The 23,890-nt window shown below is 41.6% G+C and overlaps 1 protein-coding gene across 2 annotated transcripts in view; it reads right to left on the bottom strand.

Moving 5' to 3' along the window:
• The window catches only part of LOC121276975 (fibrillin-2), a 401,991-nt gene that overhangs the window by 192,386 nt on the left and 185,715 nt on the right, over positions 1-23,890 (bottom strand). For both annotated transcript variants that reach the window (XM_041185736.1, XM_041185737.1), the window contains 5 exons: positions 21,709-21,927; positions 18,857-19,003; positions 15,384-15,503; positions 9,408-9,533; positions 4,084-4,206 (listed from right to left, as the gene is read on the bottom strand). In XM_041185736.1, coding sequence (XP_041041670.1) covers positions 4,084-4,206; positions 9,408-9,533; positions 15,384-15,503; positions 18,857-19,003; positions 21,709-21,927 — 735 coding nt within the window. The remainder of the gene's footprint in view (positions 1-4,083; positions 4,207-9,407; positions 9,534-15,383; positions 15,504-18,856; positions 19,004-21,708; positions 21,928-23,890) is intronic.

Raw genomic sequence — 23,890 nt, 5'->3', positions numbered from 1 at the left:
TGGTGGTGAAGTGCCTTCCGCTTTCCTGTACCATGGCGTTTTACTAGTAGCAGGAAAAGTGGAGAACGGTCCTCCCACCCAGAAGCCAATTTTGTCACTTAGGTTGTCAATTAAGGGCCTCTTCCAGCCACCACTGGAATTTTACTAGTGGTGGTGGGCACTCCACCACTTGGTGTGAAATCCTGGTGAACTCTGGCGACCTCCCTATGGGTTCATGGGGCCTCCTAATCGGGCACTCTGTGGCACATGGCGGATCCCCGAGTGGTGCTAGCTGCTCCCATGGCAACACCTCCTGCTGCCTTCTCGACCAACCACTCGATGCGGCAACTCCAGACCCAACTCAGCTAATTGCATGGGGAATGTCCATTGCTGTGTCCTCCCAGCTGGGTGCAGTCCCCTATATTATATATTATAAAGGGACAGGATTCCTGACAGCAATAAGTTGGTTGCTGAATGGGCCTAAAATGTGGCTAAGATGGTTTGCCCCAACTTTCCAGCCTGTTGCTGGGATTCCTGCCACTGATTCTGACTATGTGATATTTAACAACCCTTCAATCTGATTGGTTAAGGAGATACATAGTTACATACCTTGTTCACACAGGACCCAGATGACCTATGGTAGGCAAGAATCTGAGAGAGGGAGAGAGTGAGGGAAAGAGAGAGAGAGAATATACGGGTGGGAACTCACACTTGAATTAAGAAGAAGTAATTTGTGAGGATTTAAACAGGGACGGAAGATTTGTCTAGCTTTGGCTAGAGGGAGGAATCTCCAGGGTAACTCTTATCATGAAAATTAGTTCAGGGATTAGAAGTCGTCTGGCTGGAAAAGGGAAAAGGAAGCAAGCCATTGGGATCTGAGAATAGCTTTGGACTTGTTCTTGGAGAATGAAGTGTCCACTTAAGGAATAGATTGAAGTATAACTGTGGAGGGGGATCTTCAGTCATTTTAAAAGTTAAGGGAGGAATTCTTTTGTAATTTAGAGTATAAGTTGCTTACTGAAATAGTGGCTAGAATTTTACACTCCCCACCCCCACCAAACCCTCCGGCAATGGGAGTGATGGGGGGGAGTGACCTGCCCTGACGAGGCAGAGATTTGATGCTGGAGCAGGCAAGGCCTCAGGCAGGAAGCCTGCCCTTACCCCAGTTGAAGTCCTTAATTGGCCAATTAATGGCCACTTAAGGGCCGTTTCCTGCCTAGTTTCAACTTTTAGTCTGGCTGCAGATTGAAGCTTTCTGGGGGAGATCCAAAAATAAAGTTAGATCTCAGGCAGGCTGGAAGGGAGGGGGTATGCCTCCATCAGAAGCCCCCTTCTGACTGAGGGCACCCTCTCCTTAAGGTCGGGTGAGCTCCGGATCTCCCTTGCCCCCGGCCTATCCCCTAAAACCCCCCAATCCTTCTCTACCATCCCCGCCCTGGGACCCCTGACACTTACCTGGATCTCCAGTTCCCCGGACTTGGGCCGGGATTTTCCAGTCCCATCACGGGTGGGACCCGCCATAGGCAAGTTGGCTCCCCAGCCAGAAGTCCATTGACTTGTGGTGGGATTGGAAGATCGCGGCGGTGGGCGGGTGCGGAAAATATTGCCGTTGGTTTCAGGCAGTTCCGTGCAGTACCTCTTCTGGCCACTGCAGCGCTGTTGCTTCAGGGACTGTTGAGTTGCCAGCCAATCAGATTGGCCATCAGCTCTCCAAGGCAGGGCTTCCTCCTGAATGAGAGGCAGAAGTCCCACCAAATGACAATTAACGCTTATTTGAGCGTAAAATGGCTGCTGAGCAGCCGAAGTTGGTGGGCATATTTTCTGCGCCAACTCTTTGGATGGCGGGGGCTCAGCCATCCTAAAAATTCAGGCCTGCGTTTAGTCAGTGTTGCTTTTAGTTTGTTTGTTGTAGTAGAAATCTTAAAACTTGAAATCTTGTCACGTGATTCTTTTAGTCAATCACTGGAAATTCAAGTACCGTTCTCATAGTTATCAGTCTCTAAAAGGATCATGACAAGTACATTAACCATGCACATGATAATTGGCAACTGTTGGTATGCTTTGTTTATCTTTCAATTTTAATTAATAAAACACAATATAAAAGGCCACAACATTCTTAGAGACTGCAGATACAGCATATGCTGTAGGCAAACTTTTCCTGGCAATCAACATTTCAAAATATTTGGCAGTTCAGGCCAAGACCTCCATCAGCTGGCAGGCCAGAATGCCTATTGTCACTATGCGCATAGCCTGCCAGCAACCAGTTCTGTTAAAGGGTCATGAGGACTCGAAACTTCAACTCTTTTCTTCTCCGCCGATGCTGCCAGACCTGCTGAGTGTTTCCAGGTAATTCTGTTTTTGTTTAGGTGATCTCTTCTCTTGGTTATGTCTCCTCTGATACGAGTGACCGCGTTTGAGGCAGATAGAGATTCCACTCCCAACAGGACCCATAGAAATGGTAAACATGGATAATGCCAGGCATATTCAGTTCCCAGCTTAATTTACAGCCTGCTGCCATAGTCCTGGCAGGTGTCAGCAGGAGTGGGCCAGAATGATCTTGGAACTTTGTTCCCTGATTGTCCTGCAAATATTTATCATCATTAATAATTTAAGTAGTATTTGGACATCTGACTAGACAGCTATGCAGTGCTTGCAGAAATAATTCAGGGCTGCCAGTCCACAATGCTTTAAAGCAAGCAATGGTTCTAAATTACGACTGTACCCTGCTGTTCTAAAGTTTTAGGTATTTTAAAGACAAATAAATATAGCTGTGTTTATTTGTGTCACTACACTAGAGGGAGCACTTCCTGTACAAGTGCAGTTGTAGTGTCAATCTCTCAGTCCTTTATTGTTTAAAGTGAAAAATGCTTTTGGTGCAGGTCTGCTCTCTGTCACTGAGTTATGCATTTTTTTTGAAAGTTGGTGTCTTAGAACTATCTCCTTTCCAACAAACATTTTGGAGCTTTATTTATGATGGAAAGTTTTATATAAAGCAAATATTTGCAAAATATTAAATAAAGCAATATTGTTTTTCAAATATTTGTTCCAGTAGTGAACACAAGATGCCTTGGAGTGACAGGTAGATATTTTCACCCCAGCAACTATTAAAATTTTCTTAAAATATTTAAGGAAAAAAATAATCACTCCATGTGGGACTCAAAATGATAATCCTGTGATTAAGAGTCCCATTATCTAGCAATTGAGCTAGCCAGGCTATGTAGTTCTCTGCGCTTGTCCAACTTCACTTGCAATAAGGTTACATAAATTTGTGCCTTGTGCGTTCATTTATAAAGGCATTCAGTGGTCTGAGATCCAAGCAAAGACAAAATCCTCCCATTATTTTCAGGAGTAATTGTAGTAAAACATAGTTTCTTAAAACAGCGGCTCCTGCTGCCCACTGATGGGAAAGGCGTCAGGAACAGTTGTGTATGCGCCAGTGGTTGCAGTGTGGATGAAGTGCACTTGTGCAATCGTTCCTGATGCATTTCCAGTCAACGGCAGGAGTTGCAGTGAATAAATATCAGGTTCCCATTCCTGGATAAACGAACTCAAACCTTCTTTGAGTTTTTTCAAACTTATCTAAAAACGAGTGCTAGACATTATTTTAAGCTTACTTTCAGGCAGTAATTATGCTATCCATGAACAAAGAAACAGCCATGGAAGAACAACCACCTGATCTATATAAAACGGAAAATATAAGCACATGCTCGACATTAACAATTTTGCTCCAAAATGCTAACATAAAATCATGGTCATCATCTTGGGGGGGTGCGGGGGAGAGGCAAACTAAGTGTTCCTAAAGAGTTGATAAGTTTAATTTTAAACAAGTAGTGATTAGATGCTCCCACTAGCCTTTGAGAGGATTGTGATGCTCTAAGTTCAAGCTTTCCAATGTGGATATGACATGCACGAGGATGAACTCAACTTCAACAAAGACACAAAATGGGTAGTAGCGGATCGGCTGCCTGTTATACATGTTGCCTGATTTTGTTTTCCATTCTTGCTTGTTTTTTGATTAGCCACAGTTGAATTTTATCCCCATGATTGAGAAATAATCTCATTAATAATTAAAGCAATATTGTTTTATTTCATTCTGCTACATACCGATGCAGTATCGACCATTGGGTGCAAGCACAAAGCCAGGCTTGCAGATACACTTGAAGCTTCCATCCTCATTGATGCACATGCCATTCAGGCACATGTTGGTAGTGGCACACTCATCGTGGTCTGTAGAAGTGCAAAGCAATCATTAGTCCTTGGCAGCTTTGACTGTAGCAGTGCATTTAGTTTAAACTTCATTCCTGTTGAACCAATGAGTGCAATTAACAGGTTTTCCACAAATTACAAGTGACATTTGTTACTACCGCCTTCCTCCAATACAAGGAGACTAATGTAATTTTTTTTTAGCAAATTTGTGGAATATTTTATGCAGGAAGTGATTACGAAGTAAATGCGATGAATATGTTCTAATTATTAAAATACTGTCAACGACACAAATATTTTGAAATTGTTTTGTTGGCACCCTAAGATTAGACAGCATTAGTGCACACACTTGCTTTTCCGTAATAGTGACAGAAATCGGTTTGATCCCCCACTGATAAGCTTGCTTTGAGAATTTATCCACCAGAAGACAAAGAATGGATGGGGCATTGTTTGGGAACAACGCAGAGGCTGAGCATCAACTCGCAGACGCAGACACTTCCTCCTACCTCCCCCTGGACCATGACCCCACCACTGAACATCAAGCCATTGTTTCCAGGACTGTCACTGACCTCATCTCCGCTGGAGATCTTCCCTCCCCAGTTTCCAACCTCAAAGTCTCCCAACCTCGGACGCCCCATTTCTACCTCCTCTCCAAAATCCCCAAACAGAACTGTCCCGGCAGACCGATCGTGTCAGCCTGTTCCTGCCCCACGGAACTCATTTCTTGCTATCTTGACTCCATTCTCTCTCCCCTTGTCCAGTCTCTTCCCACCTACATCCGCGATTCCTCTCACACCCTACCTCATATCAACAATTTCCAGTTCCCTGGCCCCAACTGCCTCCTCTTCACCATGGATGTCCAATCCCTCTACACCTCCATCCCCCAGCAGGATGGTCTGAAGGCTCACCGCTTCTTCCTCGAACAGAGACCCAAACAATTCCCATCCACCACTACTCTCCTCCGTCTGGCTGAACTTGTTCTCACACTGAACAATTTCTCCTTAAACTCCTCTCACTTCCTCCAAATAAAAGGTGTGGTTATGGGAACCGCATGGGCCCCAGTTATGCCTGTCTCTTTATTGGGCATGTGGAACATTCCTTGTTCCAGTCCTACTCCGGCCCCCTTCCACAACTCTTTCTCTGGTACATCGATGACTGCTTTGGTGCCGACTCATGCTCTCTCCTGGACCTGGAAAAATTTATTAATTTTGCTTCCAATTTCCACCCCTCCATCATTTTCACATGGTCCATCACTGACACTTCCCTTCCCTTCCTTGACCTCTCTGTCTCAATTTCTGGTAATAGACTGTCCACCAATATTCATTACAAGCCTACCGACTCCCACAGCTACCTTGACTACAACTCCTCACACCCTGCTTCCTGTACGGACTCCATCTCATTCTCTCCATTCCTTCGCCTCTGTCACATCTGTTCTGATGATGCCTCTTTCCAAAACAGTTCCTCTGACATGTCTTCCTTCTTCCTTAACCGAGGTTTTCCATTCATGGTGTCTGACAGGGCCCTCAACCGTGTCCGGCCCATCTCCCGTGCATCCGCCCTCACACCTTCCTCTCCCTCCCAGGACCATGATAGGGTCCCCCTTGTCCTCACTTATCACCCCACCAGCCTCCGCATTCAAAGGCTCATCCTCTGCAATTTCCACCAACTCCAGTGTGATGCCACCACCAAACACATCTTCCCTTGACCCCCCCGGCAGCATTTTGCAAGGATCATTCCCTTCGGGACACCCTGGTCCACTCCTCCATCACCCCTTACACCTCAACCCCCTCCCACAGCACCTTCCCATGCAACCGCAGAACGTGTAACACCTGTCCCTTTACTTCCCCCCTCCTCACCGTCCAAGGGCCCAAACACTCCTTTCAAGTGAAGCAGCACTTCACTTGCACTTCCCTCAATTTAGTATATTGCATTCGCTGCTCCCAATGCGGTTTCCTCTACATTAGAGAGACCAAACGCAGACTGGGTGACCGCTTTGCAGAACACCTTTGATCTGTCCTTAAGCATAACCCAGACCTCCCTGTCGCTTGTCATTTCAACACACCACCCTGCTCTCATGCACATATGTCCATCCTTGGTCTGCTGCAATGTTCCAGTGAAGCTCAACGCAAACTGGAGGAACAGCACCTCATCTTCCGATTAGGCACTTTACAGCCTGCCGGACTTAACGTTGAGTTCAACAACTTTAGATCATGAACGCTCTCCTCCATCCCCACTCCCTTTCTGATCCCCCTTTTTCTAATTATTTATATTTTTAAAATATATTTTTCTTTTCCTACCTATTTCCATTATTTTTAAATGTATTTCCATCCATTGTTTCATCTCCACCTTTAAACCTATTTTGATCCCTTCCCCCCATCCCACCCCCACTAGGGCCATCTGTCATTTGCTTATCCTGCTTTCTACCCTTAATGTCACCATTAGCACATTTCTTAGCTAATATCACCACAGTCAACACTCCTTTGTCCTTTTGTCTATGACATCTTTGGCAATTTCTCCTTTGCCTCCACCTATCACTGGCCCTCTATCCAGCTCTACCTATCCCACCCCTCTCAGCCAGCTTATATTTCACCTCATTTCTATTTTTCCTCAGTTCTGATGAAGAGTTATACGGACTCGAAACTGTATTCCTCTCCACAGATGCTGTCAGACCTGCTGAGCTTTTCCAGCTATTTTTATTTTTGTTTCATTGTTTGGGAACATTGTTTCCAGTGACTGTTACATACTATTTGGTGACCCACTTACTGCTACACTAACAGATATCACTACATAGTATTTACAGCACAGAAATGGCCCAACTGGCCCGTGCAATGTTTATGCTCTGCATGAATCTCTTCCTACTTTTCTACATCTAACTCCATGAATATAACTTTCTATTCTTTTCTCCTTCATGTTTATCTAGCTTCTCCTTAAATGCATCTAAGCTAGCCACCTCAACTACCTGCTTGTGATGGCAAGTTCCACATTCTAATCACTCTCTAGGCAAAGAAGTATGTCCTGAATTCCCTAATGGATATTTGGCACATAAATCCTACTTGCTCTCTCAGATTCAGGGAAACCAGGGATAAAAATATATCAATAATTTATACACTTGCAACAATGATAGACAAAAATGATTTTCATGCAAATGTCAGTTTTTTATACACACACATTGAGTAGAATATTAGACTTACCCACTCACTCTGTCACATCAAATATTAGCATCCTGCCCAACTCCACACCCTGTTCTCCAAGATTATCCACTTCTACCTATGAAACATTGCCTGCCTCAACCTCACTGTCACTGGAGTCTTTTTTTTTGCTCCTGGGAATTCGGCTGCACAGGCAAAATTATTAACTTATTGAACATCAAAAGCAAAATACTGTGGATGCTAAAAACCTGAAGTAAGAACAGAACATGCTGGAAATGCACAGCAGGTCTGGCAGCATGGATGGAGAGGTAATCAGAGTTAATGCTTTTGATTAATGGCCTTTCATCAGAAAAGATCTTTGATTTAAAAAAATTGTTTGATTTAATAAAATATTTTTCATTTAAATGGTGAAAGGTCAAGAAACTGAAACATTAAGTGTTTCTCTCTCCATAGGTGCTTCCAAATATGTTGAGTATTTCCAGAATTTTGTCTTTATTTTTATTGCCCAATCTTAGCTGCCCTGAGAAGGTGGTGGTGGCCTTCTCCTCAAACCGATGAAGTTTTTATGATGTTGATGTTCCCTCAACAGCTAGGGAATTCCAGAATTTTGATCCAATGAAGATGATGGGATCATGATATATGTCAAAGTCAAATGGTATATGGCTGATGGAGAACTTGGAGGTGCTGGGGTTCCCAGGATCTTGACACTTTTGTCCTGCTTGGTGTTTGAATTCAAAAGGACTGGAAGGTTCACTTGAAGTAAGCTTAATGAGTTGTTGCAATCCATCCAGTACATAGTTCTTACTACAGCCACAGTGTGCCAGCAGTGGAAGGAGTAAATACTGAGTTCTGAGGTAGGTACCTCAATCAAGTAAATTGGTCTGCCCCCGATGGTGTTAAGTTTCTTGAATACTTTTATGACTGCACCCTGCAAGTTAATTGATGAGTATTCCATCACATTCCTTACTTGAACCTTTTAGAAAATTTGAATGTTGGAAGGCGAACACAACACAAAGTACTCAACCTCTGCCCTGCTTTTTTGACCACATTGTTAGTATGGTTTTTCCAGCTAAGCTTCTGATCAATTGTGACACTCCCCCCAACATAAGGACATTGGGGTACTTGGTGATGGTGGTGTGAGTGATTGTCAGTAGAAGACGGATGGGCTTTTTCTTTCCGTGGAGATGATCACTGCCTGACATTTATGTAGTGCAAATCTTAGCAGCCGATTCTCAGTTCAAGCCTGGATGTGGTCCCTAAAGTCATGCTCTAGGCCAATAAAGGCTACTTTCTGATCAAAGAAATGGTGAGTTGAACTGAACATGTTTGGATAATCACCAAACATCTACGCTTTTATCACCTTTACATTCCTTGCTGGCCTTCCATTCTTTAAAGACTCAACTTTATCCAAAATGCAGTCATCCATTTCCTGCCATGAAACATGTCCTGCTTGCTCCTCACCCCTTCCATAATCTACATTGGCTGCCAGCATATTAAATCTAAAATCTTATCTTTAAATGCCTCCTTGGGCTTCTGACTCTGGCCTTTTGTGCAACCTTATCACCCCATCATTACCATTGGCCCCACTCCCTGAAATTCCCTGAACCTGGTGCTTCTCCAATTCTCTGACCCCCTTTAAATCATTCTCAATAATGTACATTTAACCAGGCTTTTAGTCAGCTATCCTAATCTCCCCCACCCAAGGTCAATGTCCCTTTCCCATCATATTCCCATTCATGAAGCACATTGGAACACTTTTTTAATGTTACAAATGCAAGTTTTTGTTGCTTATGTTAAGATAATACAGCCAGGCTGAATAGCACAGTGCAACCTACTTCTGTGGGCTAAAGGCAATGGAAATATTTTTGATTATTTCCACATCTTTTATACTATAGCAAATTATGGACATCACTTAATATCTCAGTCTTTCTGCTTTTCAACTTAAACATTGAATTAAAACTGTGAAGTAATTATATTTATTCTAATTCTTAAGTAAAAGTTATGTTTGATAGAAAGGAAAGCATCCTTTGTTCATACATTTGCTTCAAATTTACTTGAGGAATGATTATTTCTTACCAATGCAATTCTTTCCATCTGGAGTCAGTTCAAACCCAGCATTACAAATACACTGGAAGCTGCCATCGGTATTCACACAACGACCATTTTTACAAAGAAGTCCATTCTGAATACACTCATCAATATCTGAAAAGAACACATAGTATATGACAAGACAGAAAGAAAGAAATGCAACTGCATATAGCTCCTAGAAATAATACACTCACCAAAATTCAAAGCTTTACGAACTGCTCTGCTTAGTAATATCAGAAACCACCTTTGTGGCTTCCCTTACAAACTAGACACTGCACATTACCTTTCACAGAAATTGTAAATTAAGATAACAGCAAACTCCCCTGTGGTGTTCCTTGTATTGTGTAATTAGATAGACGTGGCCCTCAAATCTTACCCTTCTGCAGGCCATGTCATAGATATTGCTTATGGAAAGCGGAATTGGTTGGAACTTGGTTCCACCAGGATTCTATCATGTGGAGAGGAGGCCTCCCACTCTGCCTCTCCGTGTCAAGGGGGCAGGTGCTGGGAGAATTTCTGTGTTTATCCAAGAAATTCTACCCATTACTCCTCTCCACAGGCCCAATGAAACTTAAGCTTATTGAGTGCAGGTGTCTAGCTCAAAATACTCCTCAGACAGTTGCAGGGGTGGCCTAGTAATTTTTTTGTGAGACATTGATTTGGGACCACTCCATGATTTGGCCACATTTGCTGCATCTGCATGGGATAGAGCTGCTTGAGATTCTGGGCCTAAACTGAGGTATGCATCAGGGATGCAAATTCTGTAACCATGCACAATACAACTTGGGACTCGTGCCCTTTCCTTTAGTGGCCATTAGTTCTACCTATATCACACCTGCTGGGAATTTCAGACTCATGCAATTTTAGTTTGCACTAGGCATTATTGATAGAGGGATAGAACTGAAGAATAGGGAGGTTATGCTAAGCCTCTGTTATTGGTAGACCACACTTAACAGTACTGCAAACAGCTCAGGTCACCATACTACAAAAAGGATATAAAGAACTGGGACAGTGCAGATAAAATTTACAAGATGACACCAGAAATGCATGGGTATACATATCGGGAAAAGATTAAAAGGCTGGGTCTCTTTTCCCTTGTAAAAAGAAAGCTGAATGGTAACCTGTAACGATTGAAGGTATAAACTTTCCTACTGCCTATTAGGAGTTACGTGATTTTTCTGATGAAAGAGCCCTAAGCGCGGGTAATCTGGCAGGGGGAGGGTGTTGGGGGGGGGGACCTTTCTAGTTGTGGATCTGATTCAAGCATGTAGCTTTTAAAAGAACTCTATCATAAAGTTATCTGTTTCAAGTAAGAAACTGATCTGCTATATTAAGGTCATTACATAACCTAATAGAGGTCTTTAAAATAATGAAAGGTTTTGATAGAGTGTATACAGAGACAATGTTTCCTGCTCGAAACGTCAACTCTTTTCTTCTCCGCCGATGCTGCCAGACCTGCTGAGTTTTTCCAGGTAATTCTGTTTTTGTTTTGGATTTCCAGCATCCGCAGTTTTTTTGTTTTTATCAATGTTTCCTGTTGTTGGGAAGAACTAGAGGCAGTAAATATAAGATGGTCACCAAGAAATCTAATAGGGAATTCAGAAGAATTCTGTTTTTTACTCAAAAAGTGGTGAGAATGTGGAACTCCTTGTCACAGCAAGTGGCTGAAATGAATATTATATATGTATTTAAAGGAGAGCTGGACAAGCATTTGAGGGAGAAGGGAATCGACAGTTACGTTGATAGATTTAGATGAGAAAAGATTGGGGGAGGCTCAAGTGGAGAATGGGCTGGTTGGGCTGAATGGCCTGTTGCTGTGTCATATATCCTATATAATCTAATGTAATCCTATTAGAACCAGACAAGGAAATGTTCTTCTTATTCATTCATTTCTTCAACTGCTTGTTTGACTCATCATCTATTCCTAAATTGCATCCCATTGACGAGGATGTCGTGCTGACTGCACCCTTTTCTCCATCTATAAGACTCCAATGCTTTAACCATCTCACACTTGCTACCACCTCCCAATATAAAATGGTCAAATTGCCATGCTATTGTTTTAGAAAACTGAAAACTGTAAAGAAAATAAAAGACTGAAAGAAGCAAGGAAAATAAGAAAAGAGAGCAGGAAACTATGTTCAGGTTGTCATAGTGGGAATATAGGGAGGAGGATGAACATGTGGGACACCATATTTGGGAGAGAAAAGTTCCTAAGAACAATGACCATAAAGACATTGATAAAATAGTGATAGTCAAGGAAAAGTTGTAACAAGGAGAAGGAAATTCGAAACCATAGACAGCAAAGTGATTGTCTGTCACATCTGAATTTCTGTATTCTCTGCAGAAGGGTTTAGGAAGTACCTGAAGAAGGCTTCTGCCAATCCCATTCAAACGTGAAATCTCTTTTCAAGCATTTAGTAGATTCCGCCTTTATTGTTAAGAATTGATGAGTGGAAATAACTATTCGGCAAGAAAAAGGGAACTAGCTTCTTGGAGGAAGGCTAATCAGTGAAGAGATGTACAAATTCACTTAAAATCAAAACTTGACTTTACACTTCCTCACATTGACCTTCAACTGCTATTGTTTTGTCCACTTACTTTGTCTATGTCACCTCCTAAGTTCCTGCTCCCGTTTACACAACTTACTGTATCTCCAGAAATTGCGACACTGCTGCACTAGGGTGCATTCTCTATACAGTTTGGTAATACAACTTTTTTGGGGATAATGCAAAGGAAGCTCCATCTCACATCTAATTCGCATTGTGACAGATCTGAAGTATCCAGCAAGAAAATACAAAGGAAGCTCCACACTACATCTAACACAGAAAAGTCTGACAGAACAGTGCAGGAGTTCCAGTCTATATCTTTATAATTGTGGCCATAATTAAATGGTTTGTTTATTTTTGATTTGAAAGCATTTCTTGGAACCTACACTTCACAGACACAATAAGGTCTTGAAACAAAGGGACAGTGCTTCCAAATTGCTCCCATTCTCTTACTCTTTCCCTTCATCTTTATGCACTCATTTGTCTCTCAGTCTTGCTCCTTCACTATTTCTTTCTCTCATTTTGTTTCTTTTCTAATTTTACCAAACAGAAATAAGTAAACATTCATACCTTTGCACTTCAGAACCTATTTTCTTTAGCACCTTAGATATATTTTCAAACTTGTTTCTGGAGCAATGCTTAAAAATTGTGATTTGCTGACTTTTGGCATAAACCGATAAAAAATTAACAAGCATAAGTGGCTGTATACAGTGGTGTAGAGCTGCCGGAGTGCACCAGAGCACCACTCTGGCACCTTTGACAAATGAGTTATATTTGAAAGATGCTGTAAAGCTACTCGTCCAATCACAGGCTGGGTCCTCCCTGCATTTGCTGCTGATAGTTGCATTATAGATTTCTCATCTGCCGATGGGAACAGTTTCTCCCGATGTTGTACTATCCAGGCCCATCATGATTTTGAACACATCTAATAAATCTCCTCTCAACCTTCTCTTCTCCAAGGAGAGCAGTCCCAGCATTGCCAATCTATCCACGTAACTGAAGTCTCTCATTCTCGGAACCATTCTAGTAAATCTTTTCTGCACCCTTGCTAAAACCTTCACAACCTTCCCATTGAGGCTGAACCAGTGTTTTATGAAGGTTCATAACTTAATTGCTTTTGTACTCTGTGCTCCTCTTTATAAAACCCAGGATTCAGGATAATTTATTAATTCCTTTCTCAACCTGCCCTGCCACCTTTAATGATTAATGCACATATACACCCAGAACCCTCGGTTCCTCCATTCCCTTTGGAACTGTACACTTTATTTTATGTCACCTCTCCTCATTCTGCTGACCAAAATGTATCACTTCACACTTCTCTATATTAAATTTTGTCTGTCACTTGTCTGTCCATTCCACTAGCCTGTCTATATCCTCTTGAAGTCTGTCACTATCCTCCTCAGTTCACAATACTTGCAAGTCTTGAATCATCTTCAAATTCTGAAATTGTACCCTATATACTCAGGTCTAGGTTATCAATATAAGTCAAAAAAAGCAATGTCCCCTCTAAATACAATACCCCAGTCAGAAGTAAGTAAAGCTTTCTGTAATTCATGTTTTTAATAGGCTTGAATTAAATAACAGAACAGTTGCAGAATGAAATGCTAGCTATGCTAAAGACTAATGATTCAAAATACCACATGGCTCGAAACAAAATGCCTACCGGCACTCATATTTTTCACTTAAAAAGCATAGTTTTACTGACATTTGGGAACACAAATGATTAATGCATAGGAACGCAACATAATAGTAGATTTAGAAATGATATGGCCAATGCATTTTCTTAGAGATACTGCACCTCAAAATTTGCCACTACACCACCGGCTGTATATATATTGAGGAAATCTGAAATAAAATTCCTTGTGTGTAACTACATTGAAGACATGTCCAATAACACTATTCCAATGTTTTTACTTTGCTTACATTGGCACAACAAGCATCAATATAGTGGGAGACCACGTTAAGCCTTTCCAAGTTGCTTTCCTGGTCTTGTACTGTGGGGAAATGCTGTGGTTCAGTTGTATTTATAATCCAAACTAAATAAATCAAATATTTCAATAAAACATCTTTTACCCAGCCGAACATTGTTGCCTGCAAAAGGTCAGAATGACCCAATGTGTTACTTATAGCTGGACTCACATACATGCATAACAGAACTTGCTATGTTAGCATGGGCTACGTATCCTAATGCGCTAGCAATTAACAACATTATTTCAGTGAACACTGTATTGCTGAAGCTTTGCTTCATCGGGATTTCTGAAATGTTTCTAAAACGATGTGATTACGAAAATGGTGATAGGTACATAACATCTCCCATGTTAGAAATCTCCTCTCAAACTGTCTGTTGTTCCACTCGAGACCTTCCATTTTGCATGATGTTAATAGGTTTTACAGGCTACTTAGCATATAACATCAACATTTTTTTCTGTTTTGTATCTTCTACAATGCATTCAAAACAACTTAGGTGCTTCCAAAGGTAACAGCATATAATTAGTTAATTCATCTAAGAATCCCTAAAATGCTTATGTTCTGTTAGTTTATTAAGCTCATGGGCAAGTGAATTTATATCTTTGAAATTTCTCAACTTGTAAAAGCAAGATCGCTAAGCATATCAAAAGATGTGCTGAAAAATTTGACAAGATCTGCTGTGGTTACAGCCATGTCACTGTGCTCTACACATCTTTTTTTAACCACCTAACCCACAAGGTTAATTGCAACCCACAACTACTGTCATGGCTCAAATCAGCTAGCTCAACACAATCCAGAGACCAAACTTGGATCTTGTGATATGCGGAGGTCAATTACTCACTGGCTGAAACAATCAAGTCACTGGAAGTGTGACTATAAGATGTGGGTTATGCATGGGCGATTACAACATGTTAGACATTGCAGGCAAACTTCATTTTATCCTCACATGACATCCACATACAAACACTTCCACAGTGGACAGTAAAATGCATTTAGGAGAATGAAGTCTGGGCTGATTACTCCCTAGACAAGAGACATTTCTGAGACCTAACTATTAACCCAGCTTGAATCAAGCAGCACAACAAAGATTAGGGATCCAAACTGGAACTATCCTGCTGCAGTGCATTGAAAATTTAGACCAAATTGTTGCATTTACTCACTGAGCCATCAGGACAAGTAATTCTTAATGATTTTCAATGATACTATAATAAATAGCTGTCTGGAGATTGTTGCATAAGACAGCCCCAATTTGTGATTGTTCAAATTCTATAGAACATTCATCAATCCAGAAATGAAATGAAAATGCTGAAATTGCAAATGTAGTCTCAGAAGTTCTATCGACACCTGAAACATGAACCTATCTTTTCATAAGTATTGCTGTACCAACTGTATATTTTCAGCAATACCTGTTTTCATTGGGATTTGCAGCTTTTTCAGTTTTATCACTTACCAATGCAGGCTTGCTTTGTGGGGGTGCCCTGGAAACCGGTATGGCATTTACAATGGTAGGAACCTGGAGTGTTAATGCAGTCACCATTTGTACAGGGGCTTGATGCACACTCATCAACATCTACACAGACCAATAAACAAAATATTAGTGGTATCTCAGGCAAAAGCCCCATGGCTTAAACATTTGACCTTCTCCCAATTACAAGAGGGTTTACTAATACGTTTAAAACATTTTATATAGTAATTTACAAATTGCTGTTAGCAATGAATTATCAAATCACATTTATACATTTCTTATGCATTCTAACAGTCAATAATTATTTTTCATTGTAATCTGAATTTTCAAAATTAATTTCTTGTTCTCAGTCAAATATTTTCCTTCCAAAGCTACTACACTAGAATTGAATGACTTTTTAAATGCTTCATTCAATGATGATCAATCACAGCTCTGCAAATTCTTACTTGCAATATTTCACACTAAATATCCATCATTAAGGAGATCCCAGAGGTGAAAGGCCAGAATCTGTGGAGTGCTGCCTCATGGGAAGTGCAGCATTGAAATGCAATTTGATCGGTTTTTTTTCTCTGATTAATGATTCTATAAAATGAGTAGAGTTTAATTCCTGAAAAAACTTGGTGTCAGACATAGTTCAGACTAAAACTATCCATACTTTCTAGTTAGACACAGAGGGATGACAGTACAGGAAACCCACTTGACCTGTATAGACTGTGAATTGTGGATCATTATGAATCTCAGTGAGTCCAGAGGCAGCACACTTGTTGGACAACTGAATCATTGGAACAGAGGATCTATGCTCAAACAACAATTCACCACGAACCTCAAAGCATTTACAAACTGAACCCCTTCTGCCCCCTCACCACCACAGCATTTATTCACATTTCAGGTGCCTGCTCCCTCTGTAAGGAAACTGACACAAAAATATGGCAACTTTGGTGACCTAGACCATTTCCGTTTCTGAGTTATTGGGTCGGATTTTCATGGAGTCATGGAAACTCTGCAGACCTTTAAAAACAGCGGGTGGGATCCCGATTCGGAAATCCGCACTGATTTCTGATAGATCCCGTTTTTGCTGGTAGGGGAAACCTGAACTCAGCAGGGCCATTTGAACTCAGTGTTGAGTTCAAATAGACCTTACTTTTGTTGCAGCAAGGGTCTTAACCCACAGTCTTGGAGTCACAAAATTTTACAGTAGATGTAAATGCTCTTGAAGGGTGGATAAGGTCTGTAGAAATGAAGTTATTTACATCCCCAGTCTTTTAAAAAAGAACAAAAATAGGCTGTCTGTGTCAATGAGAGTTCAAAAAACTCTACTCGAATGGTTACAATAGCTGTTTGTTGACATTACCCTAAGGGCTATCATTAAGTCATTATTATTGATTGCTATCCACAACCTATAATTAGCTCAGAATGGTGGGGGGGTCCTAAGTTCACAGTTTGATCGACAGCTCAAAGAGGTTATTAAAGGCTTAGCTGTCTTTGATGTGGGATTATGAATATAAATATAAGGGATTAAGTACTTGAAGGGATTTAAAAGCTTTGAATGGACTTTCATGTTTTTTTTTTACTATATTAAAAGCTGTAATAGATACTTAGGCCTTTATTTTATTTCATCTCAACATGGTTCCTGAGGTCTGCTCATAGTGGATACAAGGTGAGTAGGCATGGAGGGTGTAAGGGTAAAGAGTGGTCGTTGGGGGACATGTATTAGCATGAGTTAGCACGAAGCTGGCATGGGCTATAAGGGCCAAGGGTTGGCTGGGGAGCATATATTGGCATGAGTTAGCATTAGGTTGGCATAACTTGGCATGATTTGGCATTAAGTTGGCATAGGGACTATAATGGGCCATAAGGGGCACATGAGTTGGTATGGTGGCAGGGGGAGTTGATGGAAGGGGGTGGGGTGTGAGGGGTGAGGGCTAGAGGGCCTAACGTTTAAGGAAACAACTGGGACCAGTTCCCAGACAACCGAGGCAGGCCTTTTAAACAGCCCATCTCAGCAATCAGCAGCCCTTGTGGCTGCCTTCGATGTGCCTCTGGGGGTGCTGGCTCAATTCCATCTGGCACCCACCAACCCAAGAGTAAAAATCATGTCTGACGATCACTTTTTCCTGAGGCAGGTGCATACCCACATTTCATTCACCCAAATGAGGGTCTGTTTGCACCCTTCTGAAGGCTATTGCACCTCATCTGCCTTGGTGTCTCAGTTTTCAGAGATATGAAAGGCTTCTTTAAGGGCTATGGAAGCGAAAACACTAGTGTAGGGAATCCATCCCTCGGTCCCATGATTAACATTATAAGCAATATGTCGAAGCTCCAACCTTGGTCCTGCCTTTCTCTGCTGAGGAAATACGGTTTTCACTCAATTCATTGTAGTAGAAATATGCTATAGCCTAATTTCAGAACACCATCAAGGGTGTTCTCCAACCAGGGAGCCAATGGCTGTCCCAACATTGATCCTCAGGTCTCATTAGTGCTTTTTTGTACCTGAGGTTCCTTCATAGGCAGCTAGTGCATTTCACTCAGAAGCATATCGCTGATGTGGGGTGGGTCAATCACAGGGATTGTGGAGTCATCAAGTACTCCTGTACCAGGTGGCTCCACATGTTGTCTTTTTTGCAGCACCTAGCTGTTGCTGATGCTGCAGTGCCAACTTAAAAAGCTTGAACAGAGCCGGCTGACCTCTTGCTCCACTTGATCAAAACCAATTTCTACATGGGGTCCTAAAACAGGCACAGGTCCTTCATTTACATATATACAGGGCTGTTTTAGGTTACCGTTCAAGATACCTGCAAAATTGCCTATTACAAAATGGTGGTGCCTCTAGCACATATATAGATCAGGCCAGGGATGATGCGGCCTCAAATTATCTTTTGCTGCCTAGAAAATGGATACATTTAGAAGTAATTACTATGCCCCCAGATGCAGAGACCAGCAAGGTGTCCTCTGATCTTTTTGTCACAATCTCTTATGCAATGCCTTGCTAAAGTCCTATAGTTTTAATAGAATCCTGTAATGTTTATAGAGCTTTATCACATAATTAGGGAATGCACAGAAATCTGGTAAACAATGGCTGCTCAAACATTAGAAATTAGCAGCCCACGAGAAACAATGAGGAAGAGGAAGTGTTGTATACAGATTCTCTGTGCAAAAGGTGAGGGAGATCATTTTTCCATACCTTCTACTCATGTGTTATGTTGGCACATGAATTTGAGAGCAATAATATCTAACAAATTATATTAGATAGCGAATTGATAGTCACACTGCATGGAAAGATCTGAAATAGAGCAAAGCTTGTAGTATCTTCTACAGTAATAAGGAGACAATGGACTTCCACAGATCACGTTAAATGATTCACCTTTTATGAAGACCCATGCTGATGATGTCAGGTAAAGGTACCCATCACTTTAAAATGTTCTTATTTTTTACGGGTAAAATACATGGTAGATTCTTACCAACACACTCTCTGCGTAAATCTTGCTTGAAACCCATATTACATTCACATCGGTAACTTGTGGGTGTAGGGATGCAGCGTCCATTCAGGCAAAGATTGGTGAAGTGCTTACAGACATCTACATTTGTTTCATTGATGGAAACAGTGCCTGGAACAAATCACATCGTAATATAACAATAAAGCAATTTATTTGATTTAATATAGTATTCAATATTTACGCAGCAGTTTTCCAGTTATTGTTTTGGCAAGGGATATATGGAAAAATTTCACATTTCATTCTAGTTTCATAGAAGCTTTCTCTTTTTCAAAAAATAAATAGATTGGACAGAGTCTATGACAATGGCAACTGTGCACAGAAGGAATGATAAAAGCAAAATACTTGCTGAAAATCTGAAACAAACAAAAAAAATTGCTGGAAAAACTCAGGAGGTCTGACAGCGTCTGTGGAGGGAAAGACAGAGTTAACGTTTTGAGTCTGTATGACTCTTCTTCAATACTAAAGAAATTTAAAAATGTGGTGAAATATATACTGCTTAAGGGGAGGTGGAACAGGTGAAGCTGGATAGAAAGCCAATGATAGGTGGGGGCAAAGAAGAGATTGCGAAAAATGTTAGAAACAAAAGGTCGAAGGGGTGTTAATAATAATAGAAATAGGTGGTGGGACAAAAATCTAATGCGGTCTCCTCTACATTGGACAGACTAAATGCAGACTGGGTGACCACTTTGCAGAACACCTTCGGTCTGTCCGCAAGCATGACCCAGATCTTCCTGTCACTTGCCATTTCAACACCCCATCTACTCTCATGCCCACATGTCCGTCCTTGGCCTGCTGCAATGTTCCAATGAAGCTCAATACAAAGTGGAGGAACAGCACCTCATCTTCCAATTAGGTACTTCACACCTTCTGGAGTTAACACTGAGTTCAACAACTTCAGATCATGAACTCTCCTCCATTCTCACCCCTTTTTGATCCCCTTTTTTCAAATATTTATTTTTTAATTTTTATATATAAATATATACTTTTTCACACCTATTTCCATTATTATTATTTTAAAAAATTATTTCCATTCATTGTTTTATCCCCACCTTTTAGCCTATTTTGATATTTTCTCCCACACCGTCCCCTCCCCCTACCCCACCCCCACTAGGGCCATCTGTCACTTGCTCATCCTGCTTTCTACCCTTAATGTCATCATTAGCACCTCCTTTAGCCAGTATCACCACCATCAATACCCCTTCGACCTTTTGTTTATGACATTGTTTGCAATCTCTTCTTTGCCTTCACCTATCGCTGGCCTTCTGTCCAGCTTCACCTGTTCCACCACCCCCTTAAACAGTATATATTTCACCACATTTTTACATCTCTTTAGTTCTGAAGAAGAGTCATATGGACTCAACGCATTAACTGTCTTTCTCTCAACAGAAAGAATGAGCTTGATGAACTGAAGTCTCTTTATTCATTCCATATTTTCTAATGGAAGCTCCCACATAAATTGCTATTGGACTATTCTTGTTGCAGTCGAGTAGTTATCAAACTGTATTTTTTAAACCCATAAAGAACAACCCAAAGCATAATATTCATATAATTAGTATCAGCATGAACAACAAATGTGCTGATTTCCTGTCACACCATGATTGGGATTTTAGGGGGTCTGCAGGAGCAGGCTGAGTGTCGGGCCAGGGGTGAGTAGCGGTGGCTGAAAAATCTGTAGAGAGAATAGAATGCTCACTGCCTGCCCACCGCCGTGGCATTTTGCCAGCGCCGGGGAAGGTAGAAGACAGATCTTCGGCTGAGAACTCAATTGTACCACAAAGCTGGTCAATTAAGGGCCTATTCCCACTGGCATGTTATCTGCGCAGAGTTGGGAGACCTCCTGCAAACTCTTGTGGTCTCTCTGTAGATTTGGCAAGAGGTTCCCCTGATATGGCAGTTTGTGGCCCTCAAAGGGGTCTGCAGTGGCAAATCCCACCCCCGTGGCAACACTGCCAACTTCTCCTCTCCTACCATAGTGCCCCCATCTGGTGGCCCTACCTGACTGGCCCTAGTGGCACCTGATCCTCACATGCAGTCCCAGCAGTAGCCACCGTTCTCTGTGGCGCTGCGTGGGCTGAAGAGCTGCTAATGCTTCGATTGGTCAGCAGCTGTTGGAGGCAGGCTCTCGTCCCTTAAAGGGGCAAGAGCCTCAACGGCAGTTCATTAGCTGCCCGATGGACATAAATTCCAGTTGGGACTGCCCGAAATGGCCAAATCAGGATTGACCCTGGCTTTCCAGCCCATCGCTGGAGCCACCACTGCCCTGACAAAATCTGGGCCCCTATCTTTGCTGAGCATTCCAATTCACTCTGTAACATTCTACTTTATTTTTGTCATTTAGATGTTGGTAAAGCAAGTAGCAACCCTGCATCTTTTGCACACTACACTATTTGAACTTCATTCTGGGAAAAAAACACCCAGGTGTGTCCAAGTATACATTTTGTTCTTCCATGCTTAGATTGTGCTTAAAGAGTGCATGTTTAACTGTGTAATGCTATAGTGAAGTGGCAGCAGTCGTGGGAACCATTTGAGGTAATTAATTTGGAGCATCACACAACAAGCAAGCTGCACATTCAATTTTGGCAATGTTCCCATGCCATTTTTGGTACCAATGCACAAAATAATTTTATTGAAAACACTGTACAGTCTGGATTCTAATGCCATAAGCTGCAGTAATGCTAGATGAACTGGTATTACATGAGCATAATATTTCTTACTAAACCACAAAACTACAGTGTTTTTCTTTTGTTTTCTTATCTCTATTGTTAGTCTTTTAAAACTCTTTATTAAAAATAGAAAGACATAGAATTCAAACTTACCAATCCCTGGAACTCTACGTTGTCCATTAAAGATACCGCCCCCACCTCCACCATCAGCAGTGGCAGGTCTGACTGCAGGATCACGGGATCCAAATCCTCCTCCACCAAAATCAAATCTGGGTAAACCTGAAGTGTCAAATCCTTGTCTAGAATTCGGACCATGGTGTGGAATACCTTGTACAACAGGAACTCCCTCAATGCACAGGCTACGATATTCATCTGAGTTAAAGAAAATATATGTAGTTAGAATTATTTTCATTATTCATATGATAATATTCATTTCCATAATATTCATTTGTGGATGAGATGCTTAACCAGGGCCCTGTATGTTCTCTCAGGTGGGCAAAAAGGTTCCATGACATTATTTCGAAGCAAAGGGGAGTTCGTCCTGGAGTCCTGGCCAATATTTATCTCTCAATCAACATTACAAAAGTTGTATTATCTGGGGATTATCACAATGCTGTTTGCAGGATCTTGCTGTGCAGAAATTAGCTGATGTGTTTCACACATTATAACAGTGACTACACTTCAAAAGTACGGCATAGGCTGTGTAGTGTCAGCTGTGGCTCAACTGGTGGCAATCATGTCTTGGAGCTCCAAGGTTATGGGCTCAAGTCCCATTCCGGGATTTAAGTGCAACAATTTCAGGTGATACTCTTGTACAGTACTGAGGGAGCATTGTATTGGCAGGGGTACTGTTTTTCTGGAGGAAACATTAAACCAAGGCCTCATCTACTCTCTCATCTTAGGTGGATATAAAAGATCTCATGGCATTACTTCCGCAAAGAGCAAGGGAATTATTTCTAGTGCCTGGTTAATATTCATCCTTCAATCAACATCACAAGAAAAATATTACCTGGATTTAGCACATTGCTGTTTGTGGGGCTTTGCTGTGCACAAATTAGCTGCTGTGACCACACTTTTCAGTACTTTATTAGCTGTAAATCACTTTGGGAGATCTGCAGGCGATGAAAGGCACTACATAAACACAAGTCTATTCTTAAAGTATTTGGAATGGCCTGAGGGCTTGAAAGGTACTACGTAAACATAAGTTTTTTTCTTCCTTTACAAAAATAGTGGCCCTATTACATGTATAGCTAGCTGGGAAATGTGGAACAAAGTGGTGGGTCAACAACGTGAAACCTATGTTTGTTCAAAATCAAAATTCTACAAATGCTATAAATCTAAAATGAAAACTAGAAAATCCTGGAAAAGCTCAGCAGTTCAGGCAACATCTGTGGAGAGAGAAAATGTGTTCAAGTTCCATCAGGATTGGAAAATGTTAGAGTTGTAACAGGTTTTAAGCAAGTCCAGAGGTAGGAAATGGTGGGGGAGGAAAGAACAAGAGGAAGCAGTGCGGCAGGGTGGAAGACAGTGGAGATTAGGGGCAACATTTTCACTCTAGTCGGGAAACTGATGTCAGGACCATTTCTGGGTTCTGACCTCCCAGCCCGGGAGGGGGGAGTAATCACAACCCGTGATTGATTTTCATGGAAGTGCACTGCTGAATTCGTTGAAGGGTGAGTTGGGCAGCCAATTAGAAGCTGCATGATGGAGGCAGAAATCTACAAGTGGGGGCCACATTCAAAGATACTGTGGCAGCTATGGCTGTGGTTGCTGTTCGACTAAAAGAAATGGATGTACCAGGGGTTCAGGAGGAGAGGTAGTGGTTTTCTACTCAGGACAGAGCTTCCCCTTGATTCTCCGATGCTAACCTTGAGGTCCTTCTGGAGGCAAGGAGAGGGGTTCTCTTTCCAGTGGGTGGAAGGAGAAAAGCTTCAATGGCTTTCTTTCCGGTGCAGTCAGCAGGAGGCCCGATTAATTTCCGGGTCAGGCATTATTAACATTGAATCATTGAACTGCCAGATCTAATCGCATTATTAATCAGCAACTCGCTGTTTGGGAATGTAGAAAATGTGACAGGTTGGCTCATCTTGATGGGCCTACAGCACTACTTTAAAAGGGAGAGGTGGAATTATTGAAAGAGAGCAGCAGTTTATAGCAACAGGGAAAGAAACATTTTGCAGTATCCACAGCAGTAAAGAAGAAATATTGGTAGCCTTTAAGACTAAAAATACACGGGTGACTGGAGTAAAAATTATTTCAATTTTCTCTTACTGCAATTAAGGATCTCTTTAAACATAGCTAGAGATATTTGCCTCTTGATTTATTTGTGGGTGAG

The sequence above is a fragment of the Carcharodon carcharias genome, chromosome 4, assembly GCF_017639515.1.
Source record: "Carcharodon carcharias isolate sCarCar2 chromosome 4, sCarCar2.pri, whole genome shotgun sequence".
NCBI classification, from domain to species: Eukaryota; Metazoa; Chordata; class Chondrichthyes; order Lamniformes; family Lamnidae; genus Carcharodon; species Carcharodon carcharias.
Note: the sequence above shows the minus strand (reverse complement) of the source record. Positions and strands in the feature narration are given on the sequence as shown.